General features: G+C 42.1%; 1 protein-coding gene across 1 annotated transcript in view; it reads left to right on the top strand.

Annotated features, from left to right (window-relative positions):
* The window catches only part of LOC120978569 (potassium channel subfamily T member 2-like), a 1475081-nt gene extending 1449976 nt beyond the window's left edge, over positions 1–25105 (top strand). The window contains 2 exon segments of the mRNA XM_040406800.1: positions 10558–10642; positions 24994–25105. Coding sequence (XP_040262734.1) covers positions 10558–10642; positions 24994–25105 — 197 coding nt within the window.
* Positions 25106–26659: the final 1554 nt, after the last annotated feature.

A 26659-nucleotide genomic window follows, 5' to 3' on the forward strand; every position in this document is an offset into this window, starting at 1 on the left:
ATTAATTTACTTTTAATTTAATTATTTCACAGTATGTCACTTTGTCAATGGCTCACTCTGTAGTCTCCTCATGCGGCTGCCACCTCCCCACTTTGGACTGTCACTGGGCAACTCTGTGGTCTCATCATGCTGCTGCCACATCACTACTCTGTGGTCTCCACATGCTGCTGCCAGTTCACCACTATGTCATTGGGCCACTCTGTGGACTTCTCATGCTGTTCCCACCCGCCCTACTTCATGACTGGGCCACTATTTTGCCTTTTCAGCCTGGTTGACATCATGACCCTTCTGATCTGTCAGAAGGAAGGAAAAATGAGACACACAACGGATCCTGTCTGTGTAGCAGCTGCAAGGCCTGTATGACATGGTCCCATCAGAATTGGCTTATGATTTGGTAGCCAAAAGCAGGAGTGGGTACAGAACACAGAAGACATGCAAATATTCCTATTATGGATCATCTTTGTTTTGGATTCACTCCTGTTTTTTTGGGCTTTAGCAATACTGATGGATTACAAATGCTGACCGAGTAAAGGCGGATGCTCAACAGACAGGATCCGTTTTTTGGGGGTTATTGTTCTGTTGGATTAGAGGATGCGCAAAATAATCAGTAACGTCAACACAAACTTACTGCTGACATCCTCTCCACTCTGTCGGGGGGCTCTACTTGTATAAGCGTTTAATAGAATAGGTTCTGTAGACATCTACTGTATGTGGAATCAGCTGACAACGATGTAAAAGGAGTGCGCTTCTTCTTGATGCTAACATTGACCTGTAAGGCTGAGTTCACACTTATTTGGTCAGTTTTGGCTCCGTAATTGCCCAAATAAATGAAGTGTGCAGTGATTCTAAAAGCGATGGCTGTCATCTGCGTGTTATACTGACTCACAGTATTTTTTCACTACCATAGCAGACTCCCTATGCGTGTTACTGCAAGGCACAGTGTTCTACACCATTATACAGGCTCTCTGCAGCCAGGAAATAGCTGTTTTTAACATGATTTGCCACAAATAAATTCGGATTGAATCAAATTTTTTCGGAAAAGTTAGCAAACCGACCAAATATAATTTTTGAGAAATTTGCTCATCTCTAATAACTATAAAAGTCTGACACATTTGTTGAAGTTTCCAGTCACAGCCCATGGAGATATAAAACTAGGTTAAGTATGAAAGCTAAGATCTCCATTGAAAATGTCATTGAAAGCAAAGCGTATTTAGAGCTAAACTACTGTACATAATCCAGGAATATTGAAAGCAGCTTTCCAATCCTCCTGCCCAGAGGTGACAAGTTAAAATGCCTAAAGCTCTCAGGGGAGGAAGATATTTTGTGTACAATGTTATAACGCTATATAATACTCCATTGCTGTAATAGGAGAAATGACAAAAAATACTAAAGGAAATTCATTTAACCTATGACTAGCTTGCATGTTCTAAGTTTTATCACATAAAATAGGAATGTCTATCATACAGAAGTACTTGAAATATGGTACTGGACGATTAGATCATAAAGGGCTGATCCAGCATAGGCATCTCATGGTGCAATGACATGGCCATCTTATAATGAAGGAAGCACAATTGCGTCAGAGCCGCAATTTGTATTAAAGGAATTATTTCGGCTAATTCTGTAAAGCAATATCTTTTCTTTTGCCATTTGCGCTATCATACAGAAGCATAGCAGAAAATTGTGCTTCAATTTATCCATCAATGTTTAATCTCGACCGATTTAAAAGTGTCAGTCATAAGTATACATAAAGTAAGCACATGTGAGTCAGGTATACTTTCATGTTGAATTATTAAATCAAATCTGCTGTTTCCTGGAAAATTTCAACTAACGGACAACCTGCATCTTCCAGAGCATAGTATAGCTTTATTTCTGCTGTAATTTGAAATGAGCGAATCAAAGTTGAATGATGAACAGTGATGACCGCTCATCACTGTTCATCATTCAACTTTGATTCGCTCAATATTCGAATTTGCGGCAATATTCGAATTTGCGATATTTCGCGAATATTTGGCAAAATATTCATTATATATTTGCAAATTCGAGAATTCGTGATCCCCAGTCACTATTTTCTTGATTGCGAAAATCAGCAATCAGAAAATTCACAATAAAAATTTGTGATAAAAATTTGAGATACAAAAATTTGCTATCAACACTAATCCTAAAGTCAAAGATATTGCAAACTTCTCTTTGGCCCACAAGCAAGAAGCAGTGAGGGATCATGGGTACTGATGAAAAAAAGGCTATAATATTTTTGATTACGAAGATATAGCACTATATTCTAGATATTCGCAAATTCTCAAAGTGCCAATATTCACGATAAAAAAATTGTGATTAGAATGTTTGCGATCAACACTATTGATGAAGTGGAATTCGATCTTAATTTCAGGAAAAATTTGATTTGTACCGAAGTAGAACTTCCTCACGCTTCATGGTAACAAATCGTACTTTTTTCTAAAATGGCTGCTGCACATATTAGAAAGAGGAAGTAAGAAGCCCCGTAATGAGGGATTACCTATAATGCCATACAGATGGCCAATCAGCAGATAGCCAGCCCCCGTGATATCACAGCCCTATAAAAAGTCTCCTCCTGTCTGGTCTCCACCATTTTCCAATGCAATTAATGCAGGGAAAGACATTACAGGCACTAGGGACCTTGCTGTACTAATTGTGGTTAGAAAGTGATCCGATACTACATAATTTAGGTTGGTTGCATTCTTTGATACATAAGTAATTCCAGTAATCCTAGATTATGTTATTGGGGTGAAATTGCGGTCTGATACTGCAAAATTTGTGGGGTTCACGTTCTATTATATATAATTCAATAATTGGTCATATAATTGGGGTAAAATTGTGGCTTCATACTACAGATTTTAAGGCTCGCCTGATCCTCCTCCTTCTCCTACTCCTCGTCACTTGTTTCATCAGCAATTGCAATCACCAAGGCGATTGCAAAATGACAACAGTATGCATGCACTCATGCAACAGAGCAGAAGCTGAAAGTGCTCCTGGCCAATTTTCTGGTACTACAGTCCCTCCCTTTCCATGGGGTGGACTCTGCACCTTTCAGGGAACTGATGGCTTGTGCCAAGCCAAGATGGAGAGTCCCAAGCTGTCATTACTTCTCCAAAAAGGCAGTACCAGCCCTGCACACATATGTTGAACAGAAGGTGGGCCAGTCCTTGAGCCTGTCGGTGTCTGTTAAAGTTCACGGCAGTGCCAACGTGTGAAGCTATAGCTACAGTCAATGACAATATATGTCCTTTACAGCCCACTGAATAAATGTGGTTCCTGCCCAGCTACACCAGCAACTGCACTGCAGCCTCCAACTTCTCAACCTGAGAGTCCTGTGCCAATGTCCTCCTCTTCCTCCTCATTCTTCACCTTGTCCTCAGCCTCCACTGCAGGCACAATTTGGAGTGCTACTCTAGCATACCACCTGTGTATAGCACAGCAGTGTCACGCTGTTCTGCACCTAGTTTTCCTGGGCGAACGGAGTCACATAGGGGAGGAACTGCTCCACGTCCTTCAAGAGGAAATCGAATTCTTGCTGTCTCCTCGCCAACTTAAAATCAGAACCATGGTCACCTACAAAGGCTAGAACATTGTGTTGGTGCTGCACCAAGAAGGAATGAACCATGCGCCCTGCATGGCGCACATCTTTAATCTGGTTGTAAAGCGGTTCCTTAAGTCTTCCACCAAACTGCAAGACATCCTGAAAATGGCTAGGAAACTGTGCATGCACTGTAAAGCACGCTCTCCTTCATGTGCAAAGGCAGAATAATGTTACCCATCAGAATAGCCTGATATGCAATGTTTTCACGTGTGGGAACTACACCCTCTACATGTTGGACCGACTATATGGGCAGAGGAAGGCTGTAAATGATTTCTTGATGATGCAAGCGGACAGGAGTGCTCCCCTGTGTAACTTCGACGTTAGCCAGTAGCAGCTCATTTGTGACACCTGACTTTTGCTCAGGATCTTTGAGGAGGCCTGGACTACAGAATAAACAACATAAATTCCACTACTTCACGTTCTGGAGCAGATGCTGAAAAATCTGGCTGGTCAGGGGACAGGAGACGTGGTGCCTACATCTCACGACTAGGGTTGAACGAACCCGAACTTTGCGAGTTTGGGTACCCAGACCCGAACCCGGACTTTTTCACTGAAGTTCGGGTTCGAGGTTTGAGTGATTTTATTTTCCGTTATAACCATGTTATAATGGAAAATAATAAAGTGAATTTCTATTTTTATTTAAATGGGGTCCGAGTTCGGGGTGAAGTTCCGGTCAAGTTCGGGTCTCGAACCCAAACTTTGACCTGAAGTTCGGCCAAACCCGGGTTCACTCAACCCTACTCACGACCACCATAGCCCTGTTGGGTATGAACTGGAGGAGGAGGAGGACAGTCATGCACAAGCAATGTATACAGAAATGGCTGGTTTTTCTGCACAAGTGACAGGAGAGGAGGAACTGGAGGAGCTAGAGGGCAATGAGGAAGTCCAGGCAGTTCACCCTGACACATTGTGGAAGTATGCAGTGAAGATGGAGGCAAGGAGTCCCTTTGAGTCCCTTGCGCATATGGCCAGATGCGTACTGAGTTGCTTGCGTAGCTTCAGCCATATTATCACCATTCAGCAAAGGGATGACTACTGGCTCTCCACCATGTTAGACCCTCGCTACCTCTCTAAAATGCGTGCTTTTTTTTCTCCTGCTGAGAGCGAGCATAAACTCAACTACTATAGAGACATCCTATGTAGTCAGTTGGCCACTGCCTATGTGCGCCATAGCCCATCTTCATGAAGGTCTAACCGAGGGCCCTCTGCGCTCACGTTCCACTGCCATGGCTACTGGAGTGGGGGGCAGCACCAGCTGCATTTGCAGCAACTTAAATCTGGAGTTTCTAATGAGCACTTTCTTTCACCCACCTAGTGAAGAAACCCCCACCAGCAGCAGCAACAAGACATGAATTAAACCCTGAGCCAGCAAGTTTTGGCATATTTGGACTGCACCCTGCATCCCCACATCCAAGATCCCCTGGACTACTGGGCAGCCAAACTTGATTTGTAGCTGCCACTGGCCGTGTTTGCACTGGACAAGCTTTCCTGCCCTGCCAGTAGTGTGGCATCAGAGCGGGTGTTTATTGTGGGTCCATAGTTACCCCACGGAGAACTTGCCTGTCCACCCAAAATGTAGAGAGATTGACCTTTATGAAGATGGATCAGGAGTGGATCAGTCAGGATTTCTTCATGCCAGTGCTTGATCCATCAGACTAGATCATTCTAGGTGCCACACCCAAACTTTGTGAAAAGAGACGGTTTCTTCTGGCCACCTGCTTCAGCCACTATTCTGATGTTGCCACACCTCTGCTGCCTCTGCTGCCATGTTCTCCTACTGTCACCCACTATCCTATGCTGTCATTGCCATTGCTGTTGCCCCCCACCCTCCCCACTCTGTGACTGGGCCACTGTGTTGACTCCTCATGTGGTTAACTCCTCATACTTTTTCCACCATCCCCACTCTGTGACTGGGCCATTGTGTTGACTCCTCATGCGGTTGCCACCCTCCCCATAATGTAACTGGGACACTGTGTTGACACCTCATGCCCCGTAACTTACTAAATAAGTGAAGTGTGAAGTGATTCTAAGAGTGACGCCTGTCAACTGCCTGTCATAGAGACAGAAAGTAACTGTTTCACTACCACAACAGACTACCTACTCTTATGCCCTCGCCCAGTTATTGCCAAACAGGGAAGGTTTTAACTCTCTTGCACAAGCTCTTCAGGAACAAAGTAAGCATTGTTGCTCCAACTGCATAACAGACAAAGCATATTATGAAGGGGCAGAGAGTTCTGCTGTCTTCAGTTTAATCCTGTTGTGCCAGTGCTGATGCAGGCATTGACAATGCACTGGGTGGCCTTAAACATCTACTTGGAGAAATGACCCACCCCACCTAGAACTAACGGTTCAATGGAAGAAAACATCCTACCACAATTCCATATTGAGGTACGGTACCACACCATATAGTGGCACACAGTATGTGCTGATGAAGAGTATATTAGACTTTTAATTTCTCCAATCCATTGTAATCAAACAGTAAAAAGGAGAAATATGAGGCATTTACATTTTAGGCTGCTTTGTGCATTAAATGATTATCAAAAGGGCAGCATATAATATCTACAGTATCTCACAAAAATGAGTACACCCCTTACATTTTTGTCAACATTTTATTATATCTTTTCATGGGACAGCACTGAAGATATTACACTTTGATACAATGTAGAGTAGTCAGTGTACATTTGGTGTGCTCTCAAAAAAACTAATCTATTAATGTCTAAACTGCTGGCAACAAAAGTGAGTACATACCTAAGTGAAAATGGGCAAATTGTGCCCAATTAGTGATTTTCTCTCCCCAGTGTCATGTGACTCGCTAGTGTTACAAAGTCTCAGGTGTGAATAGGGAGCAGGTGTGTTAAATTTGGTGTTATCACTCTCACAATCTCTCATACTGGTCACTGTAAGTTCAACATGGCACCTCATGGCAAAGAACTCTCTGAGGATCTGAAAAAAAGAATTGTTGCTGTACATAAAGATTATCTAGGCTATAAGAAGATTGCCAACACCCTGAAGCTAAGCTGCAGCACGGTGGTCAAGACCATACAGCGGCTATACAAGACAGGTTCCACTCAAAACAAGCCTTGCCATTGTCGACCAAAAGAAGTTGAGTGCACATGCTCAGCCTCATATCCAAAGATTGTCTTTTCAAAATAGACATATGAGTGCTTCCAGCATTGCTGCAGAGGTTAAAGGGATGGTGGTCAGCCTGTCAGTGCTCAGACCATATGCCGCACACTGCATCAAATTGGTCTACCTCTTCTGAAGATGATGCACAAGAAAGTCCGCAAACAGCTTGCTGAAGACAAGCAGACTAAGGACATGGATTACAGGAACCGTGTCCTGTGGTCAGATGAAACCAAGATAAACTTATTTGGTTCAGTTGGTGTCAAGAATGTGTGGTGAAAACCAGGTGAGGAGTACAAAGACAAGTGTGTCTTGCCTACAGTAAAGCATGGTGATGGGAGTGCAATGGTTTGGGGCTGAATGAGTGCTGCTGGCTGTGGAGAGCTACAGTTCATTGAGGGAACCATGAATGCCAACATGTACTGTGACATACTGAAGCAGACCATGATCCCCTCACTTTGGAAACTGAGATGCAGGGCAGTATTCCAACATGATAACGACCCCAAACACAACTCCAAGACGACCACTGCCTTGCTAAAGAGGGCAAAGGTTCTGGACTGGCCAATCATGTCTCCAGACCTAAACCCTATTGAGCATCTGTGGGGCAGCCTCAAACGGAAGGTGGAGAAGCGCAAGGTCTCTAACATCCACCAGCTCCATGATATTGGATTTCAGTGGCAACCTGTGAAGCTCTAATGAACACCATGCACAAGAATTATGGCAGTGCTGGAAAATAATGGTGGCCACACAAAATATTGACACTTTGGGCACAATTTGGCCATTTTCATGAGCGGATGTACTCACTTCTGTTGCCAGCAGTTTAGACAGTTTAGTGTGTTGAGCTATTTTGAAGGCACACCAAATTTACACAGTTATACAAGCTGTACACTGACTACTTTACATTGTATCAAAGTGTCATATGTTCAGTGTTGTCCCATGAAAATATAAAATATTTACAAAAATGTGATGGGTGTACTTACTTTTGTGAGATACTGTATATTGATAGATGTATTTATAATAAAAAAAATTCAAGTAGACACATTTGGACCTCATCAAAGCTCATGTTATAACTCTGTTTTAAACAGAGCTGTAGGAATGCCATAAAGGTGCATGTTGACCTCCTACAGAGGCATACAGAGTAAGGATGAAGAAATTGATTCTAAACTAATCAGATCCATTACAGATTTCACAAAAATTCTGCTGCCAAACTAATCAGAAATTTTGCCATTTTATTGTGAAAATTACTGGTAAACAGGGCAGGGAGGATTCAGGTGGAGGATCACATTACCTTAGGAGGGAGGAGGCTTGCACTGAAAGACTCAGAGGCTGACAGACAGTCTCTGAGTTAATAAGAAGACAGGATTTTGGCAGGCTCTTGACTCTCTGGGCTTGTTCAGAAACCATAGACAACATTCTGAGCATAGTTTGCGATGTAAAAGGACATGTGCTCAATGTGTTTAGCAGAAAGCAAGTACAAACACAAGACAGCAATTTTAAGGTATTGTAGGGACAGTTTAGGGAAATATTTTTAGTTAGGAAAATTGAATCAACAGGAAGAAAAGTCAGGGCTTTATCAGACAAGGAAAGACTAGGGCTACTTAACGTTTTGTGTGCGTGTTTTTGTTGCGCTGGCATCCCATTCCCGCCACTGCTCCGATTCTACTTGTGTTCACAGATGCCATGCTACTGACCCATTTGTTGTTCCAATTAGGCTAGTGGTCCAGGACAATCTGTCCTCCTCCTATAGCCAGCGGTGGACCCGGACACCAGCTCCTACTGTGCTTTCTACAGGCTGCTGCCTGCGCTTCAGTGTGAAGACCCCAGGCTTTTCTCATAGAGCATATGATCACTCTCAGACTCTTTAAGGGCCAGCGTGCACACATTCAGTTTCTTCCACAAATCCCCAGTAGGAAGGTGCTTGAGCTTTAGGTTTCCAAGTCTCTAGATACCAGAAAAGGTGTTTCTTTTTCCAATTAAATACTGTATATACCAGGGAGGAACAAAAATACCAAACTTCAAAAAAACTGTTGATAAATAGAATTGTAAAAAAAAGCAATAAATAACCAAAAAAAAAAGCATTTAAATCATTAAAACAGAAGGGGAGCGAGAAAGCATTGAAAAACTATAAAGAAAAAAATATAAAATGTAAAAGACAAATAAAAGCAGCCAAACTAGAGACCGAGAGATGAATTGCCAAAAAGAGTAAAACTAAACGTAAAATGTTCTTTAATTATATAAATGGTAAAAAGTATAAATCTGAAGGTGTCATCCCTTCACAGCAATGAGGAGAAAGCAAAGCTATAAAAAAAAAATTTCCACTGTGTTTACTGAAGAAAATAAACTGTCAGATGAAATGCAGAATGTAAAAGTAAATTCCCCATTTAAAGTGCACTGTCTGACCCTGGAAGAAGTTCAGATGCGTCTTAAAAAGATTAAAATAGACAAATCGCCAGGACCAGATGGCATACACCCCTGTATCCTAAGAAAATTAAGTAATGTCATAGCCAGACCCTTATTTCTGATATTTAAGGACTCTATAATGACAGGGAGTATTCGCATAGCATATGTGGTGCCAATATTCAAAAAGGGTCCAAAAGCAGAGCCCGGTAAGTTTAACATCTGTCGTGGGTAAACTGCTTGAAGGTATTCTAAGAGATGGTATCTTGGGGTACCTCAATGAAAATAAGCAAATAACGCCATATCAGCATGTCTTCATGAGGGATCGGTCATGTCAAACTAATTTAATCAGTTTCTATGAGGAGGCAAGTTCTAGACTTGATCGCAGCGAATCAATGGATGTTGTATATCTGGGCTTCTCCAAAGCATTTGACACTGGGACTGTGATGAGGGGACACCCTCTGCATCTGGAGGAAAGAAGGTTTGTACACAAACATAGAAAAGGATTCTTTACAGTAAGAGCAGTGAGACTATGGAACTCTCTGCCTAAGGAGGTGGTAACATGTAAGAGGACAGTACACGGCTGCAGATGGATCTGGGTAGATTGGAGACTTGTGCAGAGAAGTGGCAGATGAGGTTTAACACTGACAAATGTAAGGTTAGGCACATGGGAAGGAATAATGCAAGTCACCAGTACATACTAAATGGTAAAACACTCGGTAACACTGACATGGAAAATGGCCTAGGAATTTTGGCGAACCGCAAACTAAGCTGCAGAAACCAGTGTCAGGCAGCTGATGCCAAGGCCAATATGCTACAAAAAACACTGATCAAAAAACACAGCCAATTTTTGGCCGCAAAATGTGGGGGACTGTGTATAAAGAAATCCTAAGGGGGCACATAGGAATTTTTGGACTGTCCAATCAAAACCATAAAAAAAAATCACAGCAAACTTCATGCGGTTTTCACTTGAGTTTTGCAATGCAGTTTTCAGCTCATGATTTGCATAAATGAAGCTAACTATTTCAGTGTACTTCCCCTGCACAGTATTTGCGGTCTTAATCCCTAAGCCACACAACTCTGCATGCAATTGTGCAGTTTTTTAATGCAGTTTTGCCCATGCTGTCAATAACTTCACATGTGAATACTCCTATCATACCACAAGTTTATCATAGTTATCAATCTAGAATATCTGACACCAGTCATACTATATAATATTATTTTGTTAATATTGACCCTTTTTGTTTCCAGTAGCCCGTCTCTTTTTCAAAAATAAAGGACTGAAACCTTCCACATGATCATTGCTGCTTTTAGTATATTTTTACTGTTTCTCTTCATTACTTAGGAAGCCTTTGTGTCTATGACACACTGTGAAATTGCAGCCTATTTCTTGGAATAATCTGACTCTTTGTTTTATTCTGTAGATGAAATGAACGATCATCAGAACACCCTGTCTTACATCCTCATCAATCCTTCCCCGGACACCAGACTGGAACTGAATGATGTTGTGTAAGTCAAGAAATGAGAGCTCAGAGATCTCATCCATTCAATTTTCCTTTATTCCTGTATTGCTGCACTCGATGCTACCCAGCTTTCTGCACTGTTTGTGAGACATCTACAATACTGTCAGGATTTGTAAGGAGTCAGCATTGCACATGGAGCAGGGTAATTCTTGCCTCCATGAGTCTTGTAGTAATTATTGCTTGTCACTTGACATAAGCTCAGTAACAAAAGAATAACACATTATATTACAGTACTACCGACGAAAAAGTTCACGGATCAAGAGAGAGATATGAGAGTTAAGGAAGAGCAGTCTGCCTCCAGTAACAGCCCTGTGCACACATACTGTATAACTTTAGGAACTGTTTTTAGTTTTTTAACTTTTTGTGTGTGGTCACATATTTAATATTGAAAGTCTTGTAGGCTCTCTTTTTACTAAATAGCAATCCGTAGTACATCTGACAAACCATGACCTAAGGGTAGCACCACATGACATAGTTGTAGGGTGTTTGGGGTGTGGAAGTGCTCTGGTCGAGTTAGGCTAATTTAACTAATAAATAGTGTTGAGCGCGAATATTAGAAAAGCAAATTTTTATTGCGAACATCGGCACTTCAAGAATTTGTGAATATTTAGAATATAGTGCTATATATTCGTAATGACGAATATTCGGCGTTGTTTTTTGTTTGTTTCTTAACACAGTACACATCAGGTGATCATCCCTCCCTTCTTCTAGCTTGTGGGCCAATGAGAAGGCTTTGTCCCTAGCAACCAATAGAAAAGTTGCCTACCCCTTACTATATAAGAACCTCCCCAGCAGCCATTTTCTACAGTTTATTGCAGTTATGAAAGAGACAGCAGTGTCATTGCTGTGCTCTGTGCTTTGTTGTATTACATTAGACAGTTAACTTCTATATAATTCAGAGAGTTAGGGGGAGATAGTCAATGTAGGTTAGATAGTGATATAGTGTAGCTGATAGGTTCCAGTGCAGGGTGTTAGGTTCTGCTGTTCATACATACATGCTACAGACATAGTGCTGTGATTAGAGATGGCCCGAATAGTTCGCCGGCGAATAGTTCCCGGCGAACATCGCTTGTTCGCGTTCGCCGCGGCGGGCGAACATGTGCAATGTTCGGTCCGCCCCCTATACATCATTATTGAGTAAACTTTGACCCTGTACCTCACAGTCAGCAGACACATTCCAGCCAATCAGCAGCAGACCCTCCCTCCCAGACCCTCCCACCTCCTGGACTGCCCGTGTGTGAGAGGCTGCAGGCTCAGTCACAGACAGTACTGTGTGCACACCATTCATACAGGGTGTGATAGAAAATACCTCGCAGATAAAAAAAAAATTCTATTTAATATTTTTCTGTGATATAATCACATTTGCAAGCCAGTGTGTGTCAGGCCCACACAGACTGTACTGTGCCCACTGGCTAGTGGCTAGGCCTCCACTTATACCGTTACAGGGTGTCACTCACTCAAATACCTCGCAGATAAAAAAAATATCTATTTAATATTTTTCTGTGATATAATCACAGTTGCAAGCCAGTGTGTGTCAGGCCCACACAGACTGTATTGTGGCCACTGGCTAGGCCTAAAAAATTTTTTCACAAAAGGCAATCCCACCCTGATATGGGACGTAACAGGGATTAAACTGATGAGAATAGTACTACAGAAAATAGCACTTATATCGGGTGTGACAGTAAATTGCACGGCGCAGACACAGTGACCGTGGCGTGGATTCAAACAAAGGGGAGGGAGCCAGTGTTTTTTTAACCATCTCCCCGTTCGAAAAATCAATTCAATTCACCTTTCGGGGACCCTTGGTGTTGTACGTGGCTGGGTGGAGGAAGAAACCTTCAATGACATCGACGGGACATGGCTAGATTGGTATCCAACCTTGTGCAAATGGGAAGTTTGCGGTTGGGCAAATGGACTGTTTGCGGTTGTTTGCGGTGCATTAAAAGGGGAGTTTGGTCTGTCAATGTCTGTGAAGCGGGCGTAACCCTTACACTACCTGATCGATACAACATCATACCTGATCGCATACACACACTGGATGTTTTAAACCACGTTGTTCAAAAAAAAAATTGGATTGTTAGGTGATTTATGCCCTTTATGGATTAAAACCCAACTCTGCGTCAACTATGTAATTTTCCATGGGAGTTTTGCCATGGATCCCCCTCCGGCATGCCACAGTCCAGGTGTTAGTCCCCTTGAAACAACTTTTCCATCACTACTGTGGCTAGAAAGAGTCCCTGTGGGTTTTAAAATTCGCCTGCCTATTGAAGTCTATGGCGGTTCGCCCGGTTCGCCCGTTCGCGAACATTTGCAGAAATTCGCTTTCGCCGTTCGCGAACGAAAATTTTTATGTTCGCGACATCTCTAGCTGTGATATCACAAGTTGCACGTATTGCGAAAAAATTGGCGCATCATTAATTGCCGAAAATTCACAAGCGCAAATATATTAGAGCATTCTATCTGTATATAAAGCTATTCTAATGCACTGCCATGCCAACCATTTTCTCCAGTCTCAGGAAACTTATACCAGCTTGAAAAATGTAGCATAAGTGACCCACGCCTGTATTTCACGCGCATTATGCAAATATTACATTGCCGATTTTCGCAATCAAGAATATAATCTCGAATTCTCGAATTCGGGAATATATGACGAATATTCTACAAAATATTTGCGAAATATTGCAAATTCGAATATGGCCCCTGCCGCTCATCACTACAAATAAAGACCTCATTGCATTGTTAATGGACACCTGGTATTGAGGGTGCGGCTTGCCCATTAACAATGCAGGCCGGCTATACAGTGCAGGTTTCATTAGTTAAATAAGAGATAGCTGCAGCCTAATTGGCACACATGGTAGTAATAGTGCTCCTACAGTGCCCCCAACATGTCCCCACTGTCCCCCAAAAGTAATAATGCTCCCATAGTGCCCATACTAGTAATCATGTTCCCCATAGACCCCCAGTAGTAATAAAGCCCACCATAATGCCTCCCTGTAGTAATAATTCACCTTATAATGTGACAGTATAAAAGCCCACTTATAATGTGTGTGTCACGGCTGAGGATGGGGAAAACCCTCAGCCGTGCGGTGCCAGAAGATGGAAAGGTCGCTACTTGGCCAGAACCACAGAATTAGGGAGCAGGTCACCTCCTAGAGCTTCCCTAATCTGACCCTGACTCCTAGCTGCATGAGCCGCCCTTGAAGGTAGGAGGGCTCATGCTCAGGAACCTCGGATCCCTTCTGACCCTCCGCCGATCCCTGAGCTAGGAGCTGGGTAGACAGCCCGTTCCTCCTGGACGCAGAGAAACAGGAGTCTAAAGTGGCCAAGCTACAAGGTGAACAGAAACAACTTATGACAATGGCAGGTAAATGCAACAAACACCACACTCACCTGCCACAGACAACAAAGCCTGGAACCCATGTGCAAGTGCTGCTGTCCAGAACACAAACGAAGACAGCACACACCACACATCACACAGGAACCCAGGACCATAAGCTGCAATAACAATGAGACCACACACACACCTTCATAACACCATGTAACATAATTTATGACCACAAGGGTGGTCCTCACTGACAGATTGTATTAGCCAGGAGGATGACTTCAGCTAACCATGGCTGAAGTACCCCTCAGAGTCTGGCATCCAGCAGGAGCTAAATAGCCCCAAGTGGCCACACCTAGTGTTCACAAACTAAGAAGGGAGTTAACCCTTCCTACACCAGGCAAGGGAAAAAGCCACTTAAAGGGGAAGTGTTCAAATAAACATCACACTGCAGCTGTTACCGCAGGCAACGACATGCGTGGCAACCATGTCCTGGGAGTCAGCAAGAAGGCCGAGACACTGCCACCACATGTACACAATACCAAACGTTGCCAGGGCAGCCACAGTGAAGGGAAGTGTCACAAAGTGCACACCTACATAAACCTCGTGCACACCAGACATACAAAGTGCATACATACACACACACACCCAACCAGGTGTAACCGCATGCACTTGACAGCAAGCTGCCTAGCAACAGCTCAGGCTGCTATACTGCCAAGTACCAAATCATGTTGCCAGCGGCAACCACACGTGAGGCAACAAACCAGCAGCCCTCACCATGTGGTTGACAATAAAACCCAGACCATAGGCAACTGCATCCGGATCCTGAGTCACGACCATGACCATGGTCGTGACAGTGTGCTAGTGCAAAAAATACCCCCTTTTAATGCCCCCAGTTGAGCTAATGTCCCCATAGTGCTCCCATAATGTGCCAGTATAAAATACCCCTATGTATATAGTGCCCCCAGTTAATGCCCCCATAGTGCTTCTCTCCTGCCTTCCTCCTAGTGCCCCCCATAATGTACCAGTATAAAATGCCCCATATTGAGTGCCCCAGTACATGCCCTCAGTGTCCCCCATTTGCAAGTATAAAATACCCCTTCTTAGTGGCCCCCGTAGATGACCCCATAGTACTCCCCTCCCCCTTCCCCATAGTACCCATCATAATGTGTCCCAGTATAAAATGCCACTATACAGAGCCCCCCATATAAAATACCCCTTCTGTGTGGCCTCAGTAGAATCCCCCATAGTGTTCCTCTCCCCCTTACCTCATAGGGCCCCCCCCATATAAAATACCCCTTCTTTGTGGCCTCAGTAGATTCCCCCATAGATACCCCCAAAAATGTGCTAATAAGAAGTGTCCCTAATTGTGTCCCCATAGATTCCCCCCTAAAAATGTGCCAGTAAAAAGTGCCCCCCATAGATGCCCGCAATCATGTGTCAGTAAAAAGTGCCCCCTAATCATGTGCCAGTATGAAGTGCTCCCCCATAGATGCCCCCCCCAATCATGTGCCAGTAACAAGTGCCCCAACAGCGCTCCTCTCCTGTATTGTACCATATAAAAAAAAGAAACTCACATACTTACCCCCATAAGGCTGGCAGCAATGCAGGTCTCTTCTGGTCTGTGTCCCATGCTGTATGGCTCAGGCGACTCAATGACGTCTGCAGCCTTTCACGGAATGGGGAAGGGAGACACCTCTCCACTGCCCGCAGCATCCATCTGTATCGCTGTCATGAGGACGGCGATACAGATGACTATGTAGATGAGCGGTTCCACAATGGAAGTGCTCATATCCCTGAGCCATGCCACTGCCCTCCACTTGTTACCAGGGCTGCGCAGCCACCTTACCTAATTGGTGGTGCGGTTCTGCTGGTGTCCCCTGCAATTTTGTGCCTATGTGGTCATACCCTCATAATTGTGTCTGTCTGCCTACATGGTCAGCAAGAATGCACCATGTAACAGTGCTTCCCTTTAGTGCTCATGCACAAGACCGTACAGTATTTTTGGTCCACATCTGATCTGCATTCATTTCAATGGGGCCACAATGCTATCTGCATCTGTATGCCCTCAAAAAAATGTAATTACCTATTCTTCTCCATTTTACGGTCAAGGATAGGACAGTTCTGTAGAGGGCAGGATGTTCTGTTCCGCAAAATGAGGAATACACACTACCAATAGCCATGTTTTGCTGAGCAACAGTTTGCGGACCGCAAAACAGCCAACGGTCGTGTGCATTAGTGTTGATCGCAAATATTCTAATCGTGAATTTTTATCGCGAATATATCGCCACTTTGAGAATTCGCGAAGATGTAGAATATAGTGCTATATATTTGTAATTGCGAATATTCTAGATTATTTTTTTCATAATTAACTTCCCTTCTTGCTTGTAAGCCAATGAGAAGGCTGCAATATCTTTGTCAGAGCTTAGCAACAACCCTAACAACCAATAGGAAAGTTGCCTACCCCTTACTATATAAGAACCTCCCATTTTCTGCAGTTTTTTTTTTTTTTTTCAGTTCTGAGAGAGAGAGCAGTTTGCTGTGTTCTGTGCTGTCATCTGGATCCTGTTCCTTATCCAATTACATTAGATAGTTAGTATTCATGAGCGGCATAGGCAATATTCGTTTTTTACGATATTTCACAAATGTTTTGCATAATATTTGCAATAAATTAGCGAATTCTAGAATTCGTGATTTCCAGTCATTATTTTCACAATTGCACAAATCGGCACTAATGATGTGCATATTTTTTGCGCAGTACATGCAACTTCACATTTTATCAGGTCTGAGTAGATATTACTGATTGGTGCACTAAGTATTGTTGTGACATCACAGCACGATATCTGTAGCATCTATGCATGGACAGCAAAGAAACAGGAATTCCTATCACACTACCTAACACCCTGCACTGGAACCTATCAGCTACACTATATCACTATCTAACCTACACTGACTATCTCCCACTAACTATCTGTATTATATATATATATATATATATATATATGAGCTAACTAACTTTCTGATATAATTGGCAGGGGCGTTGCTAGGTTAAAACATTCAGGGCTTGGGCCCCTGATGTTTTGTCCCAGGCCCCGAATCTACTGCCTGCCAGATAGATCCAACTGTATTGCCGTCCTCGGGAGGGCAATACAATTGAATCTACTGCCATGCAAGAGCTGAAGGACCTATGATGACATCACAGCCCATGTGATCAGTTCTAAATGCAGTAGCTAAAAAAGGACCTGCGATTATGTCACCATCATGTGACCAGTGCAGGAGAGGACAGCAGTGAAGAGAAGACCTGTCTGCTACATGAGGAAAGGTAAGTGAAGGGGTATATTACTTAGTGTGAGAGGCAGAGCAATGTTGGGAGTTGTAGTTATTTAACTGAGACTGTATGATAGGGCTGAAGGGAGGGAAATTATTTACATGGGACTGAAAATTGACTGGGTGATGTTATTTACATGGGACTGTGTGTTGGAGATGGCTGGGGCAGGGTGATGTTATTTACATGGGACTATATGTTGAAGGCGGCTGTGGGAGGGAGTCATATTATTTACATGGGACTCAATGCTGAGGGGTAATGCTATTTACATGGGACTGCATGTTGGAGATGGCTGGGGAGGGGTTGATTTTATTTACATGGGGCTGTATGTTGAAGATGCCTGGGGAAGGGAGTGATGTTATTTACATGGGACTGAATATTGAGGGGTAATGTTATTTACATGGGACTGTATGTTGAAGGCAGCTGGGGAGGGGGTAATGTTATTTATGTGGGACTGTAATTTTTCAAGGGTGTATGATGCCCTCTTTTATGTGTAATAAAGGGTGTATTGAAGTGCTGGTTCTTTGTAATTTTTGGAAGCCCTTTCACTTAGTGCATAGGCTTTATGAGTTTAAGAGTCCCACCACCTGAACAATTGTACCACAATGTGAATGAGGCCCTCCTTTATGTGATATACAGGTTGTATTGAAGTGCCTCTTCCTTGTATTTTTTGGCAGCACTTGCACTTTATATACCAGTAAATATACAGGAAAGAATGTTTCCTAACAATTTTACCTCTAAAATTGATTTTATCTTTGGTTTTGTGTGTATTATTGTCAGTCTGTAAAAGTGGCGTACTACTCGAACAACATCGTTCCCAACAGCGACCTGGGAGTCCAAGATGCATCCAGACATCCTCCCCATGCTGAACCTATTCGGTGGTGTTTCCATCAATTTCTGACCTTTTCCTATGAACCAGACACCCTTCCTTCTTCAGAGCAGGGGGTGCCTGATTTAATACTCGGGTTCTCCCATTGACTTCCATTGTGCTCGGGTGCTCGGTAGAGCACCCGAGCATCCCGAGGTGTTCGACCCGAGTACCCGAACACCCGAGCACTTTGGGGCTTGATCACCACTAGTGACCATGTGGTCTCCATAATGTAATAGACACAATAGGGCAGATTTTCACAGCATACCAAGACACTGAAAAGTATTGAATTCAGGTTCCTGCTCCACTTATTCCTTCACATAAAGGAGCTTAGTTTGAATACCAAAGGAATGCCAATATCTACGATCATCTATAGTTGAGAGCATGAAGTATTTCTGGGTGGTTCATGAGAATGCCCCTCAGGTTATATCTTTGGTCAGTAGAGAATATAGCAGATGATCTCTATAATGATGCTATTCATGCTATTCAAGCCTGTGAAAATTTTGTGGAGCTCAATAAGTCTGGTCAAAAATGGAAGTCAATTTTAGGTAAAATTTCTGCTGTGTACGGACGCTGCCTCATGGTTTGATCTACTATTATTTAATAAAGAAAAAAAATCTCCTTTATGTAACAAGCAATATTCCTCCCTACATGCTCTAGTACAAGGATTAAAAGCATTGCAGATATTAACCTGTTTGTTATTTTCCCATGTAAATGGGTGGCAGGGTCATCATTTACTGCTAATTCAGTGTACGCTGACAGTTATTTCCTGAACGGTGAAGAGTTTTCTTCGGACTGAGTTAGCAAAGCAGGTATTTAAACACTTCCACAAAGTGCAGTTCTCTAGCGGCTGTTAAAAAAGCACTTATTCAGCATGGCTGAACATTTCAAGCCAGAGTGAATTAAAAGCCATTAAAATGTAAAGTGGGAATTGAGGTCGGCTCCTAGCTGCGTGACACCTTAATATTTTTAATAGCTGTTTCACAAATTGCAATATGCTTAAATTCTCCATGTTTGATAGTCCAATGGTTATAGATAAACTATATCTGCGGTACTGACATAGAGTACCTTATTTAATATGATGTTTAAATAGGCACATTTTTACAGTATTTTGTGGCACAGAAGACAGGGCTTAATTTGCTTATTACTCAATTTCTGTCAATTTTAGGTTTAAAAAAAGCAAACAGGCTGGGGTGTCCTTTAGTCCTATGTAACAACACAGATAATGGAGGGGTAAACTACAGCATAGTCTAAAGGAAGAGGGTACATTTTTTGACAACTTATCAAAAAATCACAGACAGTTAACATTTTGACAAATAAGTATGGAAAGTTCTATAAATATAAGGAAATGTCGCACTAGAGTGAGGTGGAGATCCAACAGAGGTGCTCCTACTGACAGACAACACCCAGTCTGAAAAAGTGAAACAAGTATAAAATGGAAGTGGGGCACTCTCTTAAGTAAAGGGATCTTTATTGTACAGTGGTAATATATAAATATAATGACATTTATTACAGCAGCAGATAAAAACAAAGTAAAAGCAAAGTATCAGTCCTATAATAATATTAAAAATAGATTAAATAATACTCAATATAAATACGGATCCCAAGTAAATATAAAATGAATAAAAATTATTGCATAATTATTCCACTCTCCAAAAAGTATAGTTTCATAAAGATATTTGCATGGATATAGTTAATTCAGTAATGAGCCTGCAGGCAAATGAAAAAATAGTCCATTAGTATAACCAGTCTCTTATAACCTTTAGTCTGTGACTGAACAGAAAGTTCTCCTATTGGGAGTAGTACCAGGTTGCAATTCAGTGTACCTGCAACTTTATGTCAACACATGTGCGTAATTATCCACAGTTCAAAGAAATGTAGCTGTTCAATAGTTGCGGTAAATGTTGAAAAAGCTACTAATGCTTGCAGCGGCGTCCCGCTGTATTTGATGAAGCAATCGCTATAGGATCAATGTAATCTTACCCGGCGGTCTTTTTGGCTGGACGATGAGCCCTCGACTCGGCACACTTGGCTTGTGAGATCCCGGTCTCAAGGGCTGCTGTTAAGGATTTGAATTGTGGCGCCAATTGGATCTAAGTATGGAAAGTCATAGTGAATTATAAAGATTACATACAAGTAATATATGTACATAGGTATGTGTATACAGGTCAACAGGTCAATATATAACGCAATAACAGGATTTACAGCAATAAAGAGCACCTGTCATTTTAAGGACTTCTGAAACGTCATAGTGGCATATCAGAAGTTTTGGGTCAAAACTAAGGTTGACGACAGAATATCCTCCATGATTATTTATTCATAGTACGTCCATCAAATAGTGCAAAAAAAAGCAACATTTTGACTAAGGTCTCTTGCACACGACCGTATTTTCATTCCGTTTCCATTTCATTTTTTTGCGGACCGTATACAGAATCATTTATTTCAATGGGTCAGCAAAAAAAACAGAAGGTACTCCGTGTGCATTCCGTTTCTGTATTTCCGTTCCGCAAAAAATATCCTATTATTGGATAGTACTGTTCTATTAGGGCCAGCTGTTCCTTTCCGCTAAATACGGACTGCACACGGATTTCATCCATATTTTTTGCGGATCCGTTTTTTGCAGACCACAAAATACATACAGTTGTGCGCATGAGGCCTAATACATAGTCTTTCTCTGCTTGAGTCTGTATTAGTCAACACATAAGACAATGTATTAGTCAAAACATTGCACTATTTTTTCACTTTGTACATTTTGATGGACCCACTAATAATAAAGAATCATGGAGATTATCTCTGTTTGGCTTTCCAGGTGGTCAGTGTGGACATTTGGATGCGACTTGCTCTTTGTGTCTTGTGCATGTCTAAACTTGGTGTTGTTATATCTAATGATACACTGCCTGTCCAAAAAAAAATTCACCACCAAAAATAAAATGTCACACACTCTAATATTTTGTTGGACCGCCTTTAGCTTTGATTACGGCATGCATTCGCTGTGGCATTATTTCGATAAGCTTCTGCAATGTCACAAAATTTATTTCCATCCAGTGTTTATTTCCATAAATTTTTCACCAAGATCTTCCATTGATGATGGTAGAGTCTGACTGCTGTGCAAAGCTTTCTCCAGCACGTCCCAAAGATTCTCAATGGGGTTAAGGTCTGGACTCTGTGGTGGCCAATACCTATGTGAAAATGATGTCTCATGCTCCCTGAACCACTCTTTCACAATTTGAGCCCGATGAATCCTGACATTGTCATCTTGGGCCACCAGGGAAGAAAAAATACATTGATGGAATAACCTGGTCATTCAGTATTTTCAGGTAGTCAGCTGACCTCATTCTTGGAGCACATACTGTTGCTGAACCTATACCTGACCAACTGCAGCAACCCCAGATCATAGCACTGCCCCCACAGGCTTGTACAGTAGGCACTAGGCATGATGGGTGCATCACTTCATCTGCCTCTCTTCTTACCCTGATGCGCCCATCACTCTGGAACAGGGTAAATCTGGACTCATCAGACCACATGACCTTCTTCCATTGCTCCAGAGTCCAATCTTTTTGCTCCCTAGCAAATTGAAGCCTTTTTTTCTGGTTTGCCTCACTGATTAGTGGTTTTCTTATGGCTACACAGCTGTTTAGTCCCAATACCTTGAGTTCCCATTCGCATTGTGCGTGTGGAAATGCTCTTACTTTCACTATTAAACATAGCCCTGAGTTCTACTGTTGTTTTTATTCAATTTGATTTCAAACATTTAAGTGACCGCCGATCACGATCATTCAGGATTTTTTCCCGCCACATTTCTTCCTCGAAAATGATGGGTCCCCACTATCCATCCAGTTTTTAACAATGTGTTGGACAGTTCTTAACCTAATTTTAGTAGTTTCTGCAATCTCCTTAGATGTTTTCTCTGCTTGATACATGCCAATAATTTGACCCTTCTCAAACAGACTAACATCTTTTCCATGACCACGAGATGTGTCTTCGACATGGCTGTTTAAGAAATGAGAAGCAACTCATTTCACCTGTTGGGGTTAAATAACTTGTTGCCAGCTGAAAGATAATCGTCCATGCAGTAATTATCCAATAGGAGGCTCATAACTATTTGCTTAGTTAAATCCAGGTGGCGACTTTTTTTTTCTTTGACAGGCAGTGTACTATATGTAGCAAAACTGATGGGACACAAGTGCAGCAAACTGTGCTACCCCTGCCAGACTTGGCTCTATCTATCCTGCTAAACAAGAGCTGGCAAACTTGCCTTGCAACACCCCTATCACCACAGGATCCTGCCCAGAGTAAAATTGCCACCCTGATGGGTAATCCTTCTCTCAGGAACTTAACTGCAAAACCCTTATTGGTCCCAGCAGATTAAATAGAATATATCTTATGTTCACCAGGTAGCTGCTGACAAGTGGAGCAGACAGGCGAGTAGACATACTAGTGTTGGGGCAAAGACCCCAATGCCGGATGAGCAGTGGATTCCCAATTAGAAGTTATGGATATCCATAGAGAAAAACCAACACCGGCATAGAGCTGTGTTTCAAGAAATTCTCTAAACTTTATTGACAGAAAGCAGAGATTATAAGGCAAATTTCTGGATCATTTCCAAAGTGAGAGACATAATTAAACATTTACAGCAATATTGGGAGACTATTCATGACTACATAGAGGGAGAACTGAAGGTGCGGATTTCTTTTACTGCTGAATGTTGGGTATTAGGGTATCTCGTCAAGGTGGGCTGTCAGCAATATATAAAAAAAAAATCTTCTGTTTAAGATAATGTTCCTGGCTAGACTCCTAGTAGCTCGTTTTTGGTTTGCGCGGGATGCCCCCAGTGGGAAGGCATGGCTAAACCTGACAAATATTAATAAGAGATATGAATATATACTGTATAATCAAAGAAAGAAGGAGATAAAATGGTTTAGAATCTGGGGAGATTGGAATCCCTAGAGCTTCCCCTTTTTTCTCCAGCCTTCCCCATCTTTCCTCTGTTCGGTTATGGAGGGGAGGTGGTGAAGAGAGGATGCATTATAGAAGGGGTGGGGGGAGGGAGTGGGTGGGAACTTTGTTTGTAAAAGTGTAAAGATTTATATGGTTTCTTTTTAAAACTGACTGGATCTTTAAATAGAGAAAGTGAATAAAATAAAAACATTGGCATCATAACTCACAATCTGAAATAAGCATTTCTTGGCTATATGCCTGCAGCATCCCTTTAATCTTAAATGTGGGTGTTTGTCACGGACTTGTCTTTTTAAAAATTGTACAAATTCCTTTAAGGTACAAAACTGGAGGGGCTAGAACCTAGGAGTAACCTTGAAGTCATGGTTGTCTCACACAGAGAAATTCACAGATTCTATACACAAAGGTTTTAAGGCTTATAACATAAAATGACTGTACAAGGCACAACATGGAGTCTTAACCCTCACACTAGCCGGGGTCACAAACAGAATGGTCAAACATCAAATGCTAAAACAGTAACCAAATTTAATGTCAGAGGTTATCAAAGTCAAAACCAAGAGAGACAAAAGGTACAGAAACACAAAGGCAGGATAATGGTTACTAAGCACAAAATCAGGTGAAGAGAAGGGAAAAAGTCAAGTAAACAAGCCGGTGTTCTGACAAATTTCCCTACCCGTGAAATTTCCCTACCCTCATCACTTCCTGTTGTGACGTGGCCACACCGGACATGACGTTCCCAGCTTTGGAAGGAGGTGTGTCGCGCCGCGCAGGCGCACAAAAACAGGGTAGGGAAATTTCACACCAGAGTTCGGGAGAAGGGGCCACCTAATGCGCTTGCGCCTTACTTCTCAGCTGGCACCAGATGATCAGACACTGACCGTGCACAGTGAGTGGTAGGGAGATTTAACAGAACAAATGGCCATCAGATCTCCCTACCCCCACACTGCGCAGGCGCGGTGCGTCACACCTCCTTCCAAAGCTGGGAACGTCATGTCCGGTGCGGCCGCGTCACAACAGGAAGTGACGAGGGTAGGGAAATTTCACGGGTAGAGAAATTTGTTAAAACACCGGGGTCAGAAACACAAAACTACCCACCATTAGCAGAGAGAACTAAGAAACACACAGGCCAGGTAGCATGTGCAACATCTGACTAACAGTCCTAGAGCAGGATTTAAATACAGCACCAATAACACTGATTGACTCATTGATTCCTTGCCGTCTGTAGTGTGTACCTGAATTCCATGAGATACAGTACTGAAAAGATATTGAGATAAGCTGGGTTGCGGCTGCACACATTAAACTTGCATTCTTAAAACAGGTGACAGAGAGGTCTGTGCGCTCTATTCATTAATTCTGGTCTGTCAGTTTTATTGTGTTTTTCTGGTTTCTCAATGAAACTGGAGTGTGAGTGAGATTCTCCATTGGTCTTTAAAATAGGTTAAAATGGGATCGAGGCCTAAGGTCACTTTTGGTAACCACTCCAAATCCTGAGCATGGCGTTTGTAACCATGTGACATTATTATATACTTTTTATATTTGTATTTTTATATTAAGAGTTTATCCTATTTATTTATTTATTTTACCAACCATGGGAAGTTCTGAAATTTGAGTTTCCAGTTTCATACATCTTAGAATTTCTAAAAATGTTATGGCATTTTGTATTTGTTTCATACGTCTTCAGTAAAGAGAATCAGACATAACCTAGACAAGAAAATATCAGACTTTTCCTGTTTTACTTTATTTGACCTAACTACAGTATGATATTTTTTTCTGCTCTGAAAATCAGATGAGTCAGGTTTAGTTTGTTGTCCATGCTGATATATTCTAAATGTAAGACAATGTTTTGTTTATTTCCGTCATTTGCAGCTACCTGATCAGAGCAGATCCACTGTCATATGTTCCAGCCAATGCATCAAGCCGGAAAAGCAGCTTTTGCAACACAACCTGCCAAGACTCGAGGGATGACACGCAGCTTTGATATTTCATCAGCTTCAGTGATTTAAAAACTGATTTGTGACGGTAACGTCATTTAGCCATGAAAAAAAGTTAATCTATTGCTGGGAGGTACAAGTCAAGACCTGTCTGCTACTATATATCCTGGACTCTATATTTAGCTATTGTTAATGTCTGTAAGCTGTTGGTATCAGTGTTATTTCTTTACTACTGTATTTTCGGACATAGGTTTAACAAATCAGGAAGAACTGATACTTCAGGTAGGATGCTCAGAATGGAATAGACTTTTTTATATAAGCTGCAGGTGTCTTGTATTTCTATTAAAGGGACACTTCCTTAATTTGTTATTACATATAAACAGCCTATACATATCTCAATACTCAATCTTTTTTTTTTATTTATAAAAATGGATAAATGACTTTCTAGAATTAGGGGGACATTTACAAAATTATATAAGCCAGTTTTCTGGCATATATCTGTAGCTGGCGCCTCTACATAACTTTGGTGGATCCACCGCCAGCGCACAAGGTTAAGACCAACAGTCTTACTAAATGACCCCCATAGTTTTTTGAAGTCGCTCTTTACCTCTTCTGGTAATTTACCTACCCGTTTGTTTGGACTTTTAGCATGGCAGACAGTCTCAAACTAACAGAACAACTTCCTGATAAAGGGTTCCACAGCCACAATGTAACCTGTCTATATTGGGGATACAAATTCTAAAAAGTAGCCCATGGCTTTCAGCTCCAGAGATGTCTAACTAGTCAGGGATGGACTATGGCAGGGATGGACAACCTGCAGCTCTCCAGCTGTTGTAAAACTACAATTCCCACCATGCCCTGCTGTAGGCTGATAGCTGTAGGCAGTATGGACAAACATTTGTATTTAATCTTCATTGGCATAGCACTACTGAAATGTAAAAGAAAACAGGAAAACATTGTAAAAGACGTTTTCTGTGAATATTGAATTTAAAAATAATACCCTTCTGATGGAAGTGTCCCTTTAGGTGTCTTATAGTTCTTAATGTGACCATGTATATTGTTCTAAGAGTTGAATGTTATTTTTGAGAAATATTAGATGACATTAATGGGGTTTTGTCGCTTCAGCAAATAGAATTTATGATGTGGAGAAAGTTAATACAAGCCACTTACTAATGTATTTTGATTGTCCATAATGCCTCCTTTGCTGGCTATATTCCTTTTTCCATCACATTATACACTACTTACCGTATATACTCGAGTATAAGATGAGTTTTTTGGCACATATTTTTGTGCTCAAAAAGCCCCCTCGTCTTATACTCGAGTCTAGGTCTGTATTATGGCAACTTACATTGCCATAATACAGACCATGACATGTTGGGGGCCGGAGAAGCTGTTACTTACCTTTACAGCTGCTCCAGTCAGCTCCCAGCACGTCCACGCGGCACCTCTGTTAAGCTCCCAGTGTAAATCTTGCGAGACACGCGGGCCGCGAGATTTACACTGGGAGCAGACCGCGAGATTTACACCGGCAGTGAGTGCCGGCCCCTGCACAGCCTTCTTCTCTCTGGTCTACTTCTGGTCACCTCAGATCTGCCTGGAGA

Source organism: Bufo bufo, chromosome 9, assembly GCF_905171765.1.
Source record: "Bufo bufo chromosome 9, aBufBuf1.1, whole genome shotgun sequence".
Taxonomy (NCBI): domain Eukaryota; kingdom Metazoa; phylum Chordata; class Amphibia; order Anura; family Bufonidae; genus Bufo; species Bufo bufo.